The sequence below is a fragment of the Castor canadensis genome, chromosome 1 (assembly GCF_047511655.1).
Source record: "Castor canadensis chromosome 1, mCasCan1.hap1v2, whole genome shotgun sequence".
Classification (NCBI taxonomy): Eukaryota; Metazoa; Chordata; class Mammalia; order Rodentia; family Castoridae; genus Castor; species Castor canadensis.
This window is the reverse complement of record NC_133386.1, coordinates 196,290,050-196,301,108: the sequence shown is the minus strand read 5'-3', so window position 1 is coordinate 196,301,108 and position 11,059 is coordinate 196,290,050. Positions and strand designations below refer to the sequence as shown.

At 38.6% G+C, this 11,059-nt stretch overlaps 1 protein-coding gene across 1 annotated transcript; it reads right to left on the bottom strand.

Moving 5' to 3' along the window:
• Positions 1-9,360: 9,360 nt before the first annotated feature.
• Or5a1 (olfactory receptor family 5 subfamily A member 1) lies at positions 9,361-10,314 on the bottom strand. The gene has a single exon (XM_020151826.2). It carries the CDS (start codon positions 10,312-10,314, stop codon positions 9,361-9,363), a length of 954 nt encoding a protein of 317 aa, XP_020007415.2.
• Positions 10,315-11,059: the final 745 nt, after the last annotated feature.

The window sequence follows — 11,059 nt, the reverse complement described above, 5'->3', positions numbered from 1 at the left end:
TCAGGATTTATTTTTCCATTTCTGTAAATAATGTCATTGGAGTTTTCATCAGTCTGTAGTTTGCTTTCAGTAGTATAGCCATTTTCACAATATTGATTCTGCTGATCCATGAACCTGGGAACTCTTTCCATGTTCTGGAGTCTTCCTCAATTTCTTTCTTCAGTGTTTTACAGTTTTTGTTTTGGAGGTCTTTCACTTCCTTGGCATTCCAACATACTGTATTTTATTTTTTATTTGGATATGTTAGTGTACAAAGGTCTCATTTGATATTTCAATGCATGCACAGAATATACACTGATTAAATTCATTCCCTCTATCAGTCTCCACCATCCCTCCTTCCCCTTCTTAAAACAATTTCAACATGTTTCATTGTTCTATTTTATACATGTGTATAAAGTATTTCGCCCATGTTCACCCCCTTTACCTTCTTTTTTCACACTCCCCCCTTCTGCTGCCATCCATTCCCAAACAGAACCTGTTTTACCTTTCTGTAATTTTTAAAGACATATTTTATTATATTTTTTGAGACTATTGTGAATGAAATAATTTTGCTGATTTCTTTCTCATCATGTTCATTATCAATATATAGAAAAGCTACTGATTTTTTCAAAGTTTTTTTTAGTATATATTAGTTATACAGGGGAGATTTGTTGTGATATTTCTGTATGTGCTTACAATGTACCTTGGTTAGGTTTGCTCCTACCATCTCTCTCCCTCACTTCACTTTCACCCCTACAATTGCAACATGTTTCTTTGTTCCATTTCATATCACTATATGAAGTACATTAACCATATTCACCCTCCTTTATCCCCAGCTAATTTTTATATATTGGTTTTATATCTTGCTACCTTGCTGAAAGTGTTTATCAGGTTTAAGAGTTTTTGGTTGAGTTTTTGATGTATAGGATCATATAATCTGCAAATATGGATAATTTGACTGCTTTATTTCCCATTTGTATCCCTTTTATTTTGTTTTCTTATTTCTCTGGCTAAGAATTCAAGAACTATATTGAATAACAGTGGTGAGAATGGATACCTTTCTGATTTTGGAGGAAGTGCTTCCAGTTTTTTCCTCGTTTGAGGAAATGATATGAGCCTTCTATTCCAAGTTTCTTCATGGCTTTTGTCATGAAGGGATGTTGGATTTTCTTATCTATTCTCCTACTGATATTTATTCTTTTCTGTGTTCTCCTTCTGTGCATATCTCTTTTTTCTGCCTTTTCTGTATGTAGTATTGCTTTAAGTGTCTTCTGCAATGTGGGCTCAGTGATCATGAATTGTAATAGTTTATGCTTATCATGGAAGGTCTTTATTTCTTCATTGAGGTTAGAGGATAACTTTGCTGTATATAGTAACCTTGGTTGGCAGTTATTTTTTCAGGTCTTGAAATACATAAGTCCATGCTTTCCTGGCCTTTTGTATCTCTGCTGAGAGGTCTGCTGTTATTCCCATAAGTTTGGCACTTCTCTCCTGCAGCTTTCAGTATTCTTTCTTTGTTTTATACTTTTGGAATTTTAAATATAACAGTACATGGTAAGTTCTCTTACAGTCATGTCTATTTGGAATTCTGAATGCCTTCTGTACTTGGATGTCTATTTCTTTTCCTAGATTTGGGAATTTTTCTTTATAATTTCATCAAATAGCTTTTCTATGCTTTTAGTCTGTATTTAACTTCTCTCTTCAATATCACAGATTTATAGGTAATTGTTTCCCTGAGTTCTTGAGTGTTGTGGTCATGATTGCTTATTTTTTTCTTTATTACTATCTGAAAGTAATAATTCCACAACCTTGCCTTTGATCCCTATACTTTTTCTTCCACCAGTCTAGTCTATTGATAATGCTTTCCAATGAGTTTTTAAATTTGATTTATTGAGATTTTCATTTCCAAGCTTTCCATTTGTTATTTTTTCAGAATCTCTATCTCTGATGACTTTTTCATCCAAGTCTTGAACTAACTTCTTTACCTTAGTCATCTGATTATTTAAATATTCTTTGAAGTAATTGATAATTTTTAGAACTACAGTTTTTAATTCTTTGGCATTTCAACCATTTTAATAAATTTGAATTCAGTTATTGAAGAGTTATGAATACAGAACCTGATTGCCTTTGTTCTTATACCAAAGATTACTTGACTGCAATTGTGTGGGCTTGTTTCTCTTGCCTGTCTATTAGACTTTTTTTGGTGGCACTAGGATTTGAACTCAGGGCTTTGTACTTGCAAAGCATGCACTGTACTACTTGAGTCATACCTCCAGTTATAATTTTGCTGTGGTTATTTTAGAGATGGGGTATTGCAAACTATTTGCCTGGGCTAGCCTCGAAACTTGACCCTCTTAATCTCAGTCTCCCAAGTAGCTAGGATTACAGACATGAGTCACCAATGCACAGCTGTCCATTAGACATTATTAGCAAATGTTAACTGTACAAAAGGAATCATTGTGAAAGTTCATGCATGCATATCATGTTCTTGGATCAAATTCACCTCCTCCACAATGAAACCTCCTTATATTTTTAATGTATGCTAATAAAAAACAGAAAAAAAATCACCCTGTTACTCTGTCTTATCTCCCCTCTCCATATTTTAAAAACAATTTTAATGGGTTTCATTATTTTATTTTCAGAATTCATAGAAAGTAACTGAATCATACTCACTCTCTAGTACCCTCTTCTTTGTCTCCCTGCCTGGTCCCACTCTAAACAGTCCCCTTTTAAAATTCATGTCATTTTTTAAGATCTAGATTTCACATATGAGAGAGAAAATGTGATATTTTTCTTTCTCAATCTGACTTATTTCACTTAACATGATGATTTCAGTTCCATCAATTTTCTTGAAAGTGACAATATTTTTTTATTGTTTTATTAGTCATATGTGCATACAATGTTTGGGTCATTTCTCCCCACTGCCCCCACTCCTCCCTTACCACCCACTCAGCCCCCTCCCTCTCCCTCCCACCCACTCAATACCCGGCAGAAACTATTTTACCCTTATCTCTAATTTTGTTGAAGAGAGAGTATAAGCAATAATAGAAAGGAAAAAGTGTTTTTGCTGGTTGAGATAAGGATACCTATACAGGGCATTGACTCACATTGATTTCCTGTGCGTGTGTGCTACCTTCTAGGTTAATTCTTTTTGATCTAACCTTTTCTCTAGTTCCTGGTCCCCTTTTCCTATTGGCCTCAGTTGCTTTTAAGGTATCTGCTTTAGTTTCTCTGCGTTAAGGGCAACAAATGCTAGCTAATTTTTTAGGTGTCTTACCTATCCTCACCCCTCCCTTGTGTGCTCTCACTTTTATCATGTGCTCAAAGTCCAATCCCCTTGTTGTGTGCCCTCGATCTAATGTCCACATATGAGGGAGAACATATGATTTTTGGTCTTTTGGGTCAGGCTAACCTCACTCAGAATGATGTTCTCCAATTCCATCCATTTACCAGCAAATGATAATATTTCGTTCTTCTTCATGGCTGCATAAAATTCCATTGTGTATAGATACCACATTTTCTTAATCCATTCGTCAGTGATGGGACATCTTGGCTGTTTCCATAACTTAGCTATTGTGAATAGTGCTGCAATAAGCATGGGTGTGCAGGTGCCTCTGGAGTAACCTGTGTCACATTCTTTTGGGTATATCCCCAAGAGTGGTATTGCTGGATCAAATGGTAGATCAACGTTTAGCTTTTTAAGTAGCCTCCAAATTTTTTTCCAGAGTGGTTGTACTAGTTTACATTCCCACCAGCAGTGTAAGAGGGTTCCTTTTTCCCTGCATCCTCGCCAACACCTGTTGTTGGTGGTGTTGCTGATGATGGCTATTCTAACAGGGGTGAGGTGGAATCTTAGCGTGGTTTTAATTTGCATTTCCTTTATTGCTAGAGATGGTGAGCATTTTTTCATGTGTTTTTTGGCCATTTGAATTTCTTCTTTTGAGAAAGTTCTGTTTAGTTCACATGCCCATTTCTTTATTGGTTCATTAGTTTTGGGAGAATTTAGTTTTTTAAGTTCCCTATATATTCTGGTTATCAGTCCTTTGTCTGATGTGTAGCTGGCAAATATTTTCTCCCACTCTGTGGGTGTTCTCTTCAGTTTAGAGACCATTTCTTTTGATGAACAGAAGCTTTTTAGCTTTATGAGGTCCCATTTATCTATGCTATCTCTTAGTTGCTGTGCTGCTGGGGTTTCGTTGAGAAAGTTCTTACCTATACCTACTAACTCCAGAGTATTTCCTACTCTTTTCTGTACCAACTTTAGAGTTTGTGTTCTGATATTTAGATCCTTGATCCATTTTGAGTTAATCTTGGTATAGGGTGATATACATGGATCTAGTTTCAGTTTTTTACAGATTGCTAACCAGTTTTCCCAGCAGTTTTTGTTGAAGAGGCTGCTATTTCTCCATCGTATATTTTTAGTTCCTTTGTCAAAGACAAGTTGGTTATAGTTTTGTGGCTCCATATCTAGGTCCTCTATTCTGTTCCACTGGTCTTCATGTCTGTTTTTGTGCCAGTACCATGCTGTTTTTATTGCTACTGCTTTGTAATATAGTTTGAAGTCAGGTATTGTGATACCGCCTGCATTGTTCTTTTGACTGAGTATTGCCTTGGCTATTCGTGGCCTCCTATGTTTCCATATAAATTTAACAGTAGATTTTTCGATCTCTTTAATGAATGTCATTGGAATTTTGATGGGAATTGCATTAAACATGTAGATTACTTTGGGGAGTATCGACATTTTTACTATGTTGATTCTACCAATCCATGAGCATGGGAGATCTCTCCACTTTCTATAGTCTTCCTCAATCTCTTTCTTCAGAAGTTTATAGTTTTCCTTGTAGAGGTCTTTCACATCTTTTGCTAGGTTTACACCTAGGTATTTGATTTTTTTTGAGGCTATTGTAAATGGAATTGTTTTCATACATTCTTTTTCAGTTTGCTCATTGTTAGTGTATAGAAATGCTAATGATTTTTCTATGTTGATTTTATATCCTGCTACCTTGCTATAGCTATTGATGATGTCTAGAAGCTTCTGAGTAGAGTTTTTTGTGTCTTTAAGGTATAGGATCATGTCATCTGCAAATAGGGATATTTTGACAGTTTCTTTACCTATTTGTATTTCTTTTATTCCTTCTTCTTGCCTAATTGCTCTGGCTAGGAATTCCAGTACTATGTTGAATAGGAGTGGAGATAGTGGGCATCCTTGTCTGGTTCCTGATTTTAGAGGGAATGGTTTCAGTTTTTCTCCATTAAGTATAATGCTGGCTGTAGGTTTGTCATATATAGCTTTTATAATGTTGAGGAACTTTCCTTCTATTCCTAGTTTTCTTAGAGCTTTTATCATGAAATGATGTTGGATCTTATCAAAAGCTTTTTCTGCATCTATTGAGATGATCAAGTTGTTTTTGTCTTGTTTCCCCATTTTTTCTGTCTTCCCATCATCGTCTTTGGTGTTGTTACTTTCCCTGTACTGTGTGCAATTAAGTATTTTCTAGCTTGTAATAATAACAATGGCAATATTTAGAATGGAAGGGTGAGCTGAGATGGAAAGCAAGAAGTTAAAGAAATGGGAAAAACAAATACACAGACCGGAGGGAGAAAACAGAACAAGGTGTCAGACAAGAAGATTTCAAAGGTATAAACAGGGACGTTTAGTGTACTAATTGACAGTAAGCTGAGCAGACATTAGCTAGACAGAGAGAGGATTGAAAATCTAAAACTAAAAAAAAAGGTAAGAATAAAAATAAAGAATAAGTAAATGAAAGAAAAATCTATTTATAATAATGTATTAAATAAAATGAAAAAATAGAAAATTAAAAAACTAAAAAACTAAAAAACCTCCAAGTTCAAATGCAGTGAAGTTTCAGTCTCCAATCCTGGAGATGGTGCCTCAGATGTTGTTTTGTAGTTGTCTCATCAAAGGGGATGCATAAAGAAGAACAAAACTACACACACATGCACAAAAAAAACCCCACCAAGTGTCCCAAGTTCAAATGCAATACAGTTTCAGTAAGTTTTTCAGCTTGCAGGTGTAATTCGGTTGTTCTGTCATCAAAGGTAGGGAGACAAAAAATAAAAGAGTCTGGAGACAGTTCTGAGAATGGTATCTGCAGCTGTGGCTTGCCTGCCCACTGCTGTCAGCCTGCTGTTGCTGGAGGCTTTATTTATGCAGATCTCTGGGGTGAGCTTAGCAGTTACCTGGCTCTGCAGGCTTTGTTTGCTCAGATTTCTCCTGTGCGTGAGCCTCTGCTACAAGCTTTCCCCTTTCCAAGCACTGGGAAAGTTGACACTGCACCCACGTTCTCAGGCCTGCGTGTTTATTTATAGTTCATGTGGGAGGTGGGTCTTCTCCCCTCTCCTGTGCAGTTCTCCTTCCACCTCCGCTTTCACGAGCTTTCCTGCTCCTGATTACTGGGCGGTGCTGCTGCTCCTGCCAGCCACCATGTTTGTTTATAGTTCACATGGGAATTGGGTCTTCCCTCCTCTCCTGTGGAGTTTTCCTCCCTCCGCCACTCTCACAAGCTTTCCCGCTCCTGGTTGCTGGGTGTGCACCCCCGCTCCCGCCAGAGGCTCTCTGGCCCACCTGGCTTGTTTATTTACAGTCCCGGGAACAATTCCCTTCCTCCCATCTTCGGCGCTCAGGGCGCCCCACCCTCTTTCCTGTGTGTCTTATTTGTTCTTATTGCTTATTACTCAGTTTCTCTTTTTTTTCCCTGGGTGGAGGTCAGTCTGTCCAGGGGGCTATGCTACTCTGGCCCAGGCTTGTCTGTGGGAGTACTGCGGTACTGCGAAGCTCACCTGGTCCATGTCTTCCCAAGCCATCTGGGCGCTGGTGACTGGCGGCCCCGGTGCCCTCCTGGTTTCTCCGTTTAACGTGAGGTGGAGATTCTCTGCGCTGGCTGGAGGTGTGGAGGGGTCACAGTTATGCCTTTTCTCAGTGATTATGCCTGCAAAGTGTGTCTCCGGCGTCTCTCCAAGATTTCACTATAGGAGGCTCGCTTTCTGCTTCCTCCCTCTAGCTGCCATCTTGGAATCCTCTTAAGCATATTCTCAATGCATGCAGTGTGCTAGTAGGATATCTTTTGGTATAATTTTTACAGATCTGGCATGGATAGAACACAGGTTGGTATCTTTAACAAGACCCATTAGGTAGGCCTATTTGCTTCCTGCAAAATACCAATTGCTGTGCTCTGGAAGGGCAGATCTGTTTTTTGAAGTCCTGAGAAATTTCTCATACTAGACTCTGGAAGGGAAGTTTGAAAATCAGAAGTTCAGTTAGACTTCAGATAACATCTAATTTTACTGAATTCCTTAGTACAAGCTCTGTACCAACCAGATTTTTTCACCTCTCCAGTAGAGGGCACACTCTTGCGACCAGCTTTTGTGGTCAGTTATTTTCTGGATGTTTTACCACCTGTGGATTTGAGGGCTGATGGTATAGAGACCTTGTTACTTTTCCCCTTTCTCCCTAGGCTGGAGTTCAGTGAGCTAGAGGTGGCACTGGTGTTGGAGAGTGACAGGGTCCACTACTAGTGCAGTACTACTAATACTATTACTAGTTACTATTGTACCATTGCTTCTTCCACTTTCACTATCACTCTTATTGGTTCCTTTTTTGAGTGTCTAGTGTTTTTCCCTGGATGGTATATTTGACTGCCACCATAAACCATCCACTGTCAATCAACTTAATCACAGGTCCACTGGGAGGTTATGTAACAGAGCTTCAGAGTTTAGTCCTGAGGCTAAACTCTGCTTGAGTGTGAAGTCAGATTTTACTCACTGTGTTGTAGGGGAATCAACAGGTTAATGTATGGAAAATACTTAGATTAGGGCTTAAAGCATAGCAGGCATTCAAATATTAACACACTCTCGGTGTCTCTATCTCTTTCTTTTCTTTGAGTGATGTATACATCACTCAGTATCCATGTGTTCCACATCTGTGTATTCAACCAAGCATGGATTGAAAAATATACAGAAAGCATTATATACTTACTTAGCATATGGACTTTTTCTTTGTCATAATTCCCTAACCAATATAGTATAATGGATATTTACATGACATTTACACTGCATTAGGTATTATAGATAACCTAGAGTTGACTTAAAGTATATGAGAAAGTTTGTGCAAGTGTAAAGGACTTGATCATCTGCAGATTTTGAGTACATGTTTGTCCTAGAACCAATCCTCCATTACTGAGAGAAGACCATATATGATTTGTAGGGGTTATTCCAAACTTACTTGGCCTCAGATGGGAACTAATTCAAGGAACTGGAGAATCCAGAAAACCCCAAACAGAGAAACTCCTTCTCATTGAGTTTTTTATATTCTTCCAAATATGGAGAAAATAATTTTCTTATATGAACAATGAAATCAAATTAAATCTCTGCATAACTAGTAGACCTACACTCATGGAAAAGCAAGTTTGTTGGGAACAGCCAGAACCATAAAGAAATAAAAGGAATTTACCAACAGAGATAGCTGTGTTGGACAAATCCACTGTAAGTGCCCCTGCTCCCCAGGGAGTAATCATCTGGAGACAAGAGCCTGTGATATACCTCCTTGAGATGATGGTAAATAAATAATACCCAATGTGGGGTTGCAAGGGATAATTCATTTAGGTGAAGAAACAGATTTTTACAGGAGATATGGGTTCAGATAGAAGAGAGTAAGGGGGGAATTTGAAGTGTGGTGATAAAAACAGACAGTGGACTGCGAAATGGAGTCTTTCCTCAATGCCAATCTGCTGAGGTACAGTTAAAAATCAAGGAGATACTGATAGATTAGGTGACTGGGACTGGAAAGAGAAAAGAATTGATGTGATATCATTGGACTCAAATTTGCCAGGCTCTTGCATAGCTGAGATAGAGATGGTATAGCAAAAGGAAATGTCCTTCAGCATTTCCTTAGCAAATTGTGTAGTAGCCATAAAGGGAAGCTAATGGAGTAGACATTTCTTTGCTATAATTTACCTCAACTGTACATAGTGGATTATTTTAAATTCTGCCATATACTAGAAACAAGAGTTATATACTTGTATCACTTTAAGGATGTTAGTTGTTGAGTGTGAGTGAGTGCAACATTTGGCTAGAGAATGGGCTCTACAGCCAGGAAGACTCCAACCCATGTGATGCTAAGCAAGTTGGTTTCCATGCTGAGATATTGTTTCCTCATTTTGTAGCACAGGGACAGTGCAATAGGCACATAGTATTGCAATGAATTAATAAATAATTGATTAAATAACTTGTGTGCTTGATATACATTAAGTGCCCAAAAAAGGATGTTTGTGATTTTGTAACCATAGGTTATTTGAGAGGAAAGATTTTTTTTTTGCCATGTAGGTCTCCAGCTATGTGTAGAAATATGTTTCTACTCATGAACTAGAAAAACACTTTCTTCTCCATCACTTTCCTCAGGGCATCCTTGATCTCTTTGTTCCTCAAACTATAAACGAGAGGGTTCAGCATGGGAATGACTAGAGAATAAAACACAGAAACTCCCTTGTCCCTGCTAAGTGAGTAGCTGAAGCTGGGTCGCAGGTACATGAAAAGAGCTGTCCCAAACAACAGAGTCACCATCATCAGGTGCGAGGCACATGTATTGAAGGCTTTCCATCGACCTTCCACAGATTGGATCTTCAAGACAGCAGACACTATGTAACTGTAGGAGATTAGGAGGATGAGAAATGATGTCCCTCCAACAGCAACCACCACAAAGAAATTTACTACTTGACTGAGGAAGGTGTTAGAGCAAGAAAGTGCCAGGATTGGTGGGAGGTCACAGAAGAAGTGGTTGATGATATTTGGTCCACAGAAGTGGAGCTGAAATATGGAGATGGCCTGGATCAGGGCACTTAGGAAGCCACCAACATATGCCCCAGCCACCAAGCAAGTACAGAAGCCTTGGGACATGATGGTAGTATAGAGGAGGGGACTGGAGATGGCTGCATATCGGTCATATGCCATAGCTGTCAGAAGAAGACACTCAGTTAGACCCATGCCAACGAAGAAGAAAAATTGAACAGCACAGCCCAGGAATGATATGGTCTTCCATTTCTGGAAGAAGTCAACAAGCATCTTGGGAGCCACAGCAGAAGAGTAGCAGATGTCAATGAAGGACAAGTTGCTGAGGAAGAAGTACATGGGTGTGTGCAGACAGGTGTCACTTCTTATCAGACAGATGAGGGCCAGGTTCCAGGCCAGGGTCACAAGATAGATGCCAAGGAAAGTCACAAAGAGGATGACTTGGAGTTGTGGATGGTCTGCAAATCCCAGGAAGATAAACAGTGTCACTGATGAGCTATTCCAGGACTTGGCTATGGACAAGTTTCTCATGGACCACAAGGATACAGACAGACCTGGGATGATAACAATAATCCACATTACAAATGGTATCAATAAATAATTACAAATGCATGAAGGGGTGGGCAGAGGATTATAGAAGGTTAAATTTTACACAAATCTCTCTCAGTGATTGCAGACACTGTCTTAAGTATTTGGGCAGTAAAATGTAGTTGAGATTATTTTAACCTTTGGATTCAGAATTTCCAGCACTGTTTCTCCAGCATTTACTAGAAGACTAGAGAAAGTGGAGGACATCTTAGAAATAGCAGCAAAGGTCATTCTGATGGGGTCTCAAATGGAAATGAACACTATCTTATCTGAAATTGGAGTAAAGGCCATCATCATGACATAGTTGTAAAGAATTTAGTTGTATTGTGTCTACGACCTAGGGCTGTATGAAAGGTGGACTAGTATATTTGACAGAAGAAATTTAGAAATGCAATGTAGAAGGGGCTGCTTATTTACTTTTAACTGATTATGCTGAGTTTTTAGAACAAAGGAGTAACCTAAAGACAGAATTCATAATTAAAAAAGAAGCACAATGTAAAAATTTGGAAAATTAACAGTCTGGTCATATAAAGAGTGAAAAAGTGTTCAGGAGTCTAGTCAAGAGATTAACATGAATATAAGGAAGCCAGTTGCTAATTTTCAAGATGGCAAGAAAAAAGTCCCCAAAGGCACCTCACAGATTTTTGGGGTTGCGCACTCCATCACAGGGCCTGAGCTGTAGGACAGC

What these genes read in the sequence shown, in the direction of transcription:
- Or5a1 (XM_020151826.2), bottom strand. Translation starts at nt 10,314, where the DNA reads ATGAGAAACTTGTCCATAGCCAAGTCCTGGAATAGCTCATCAGTGACA.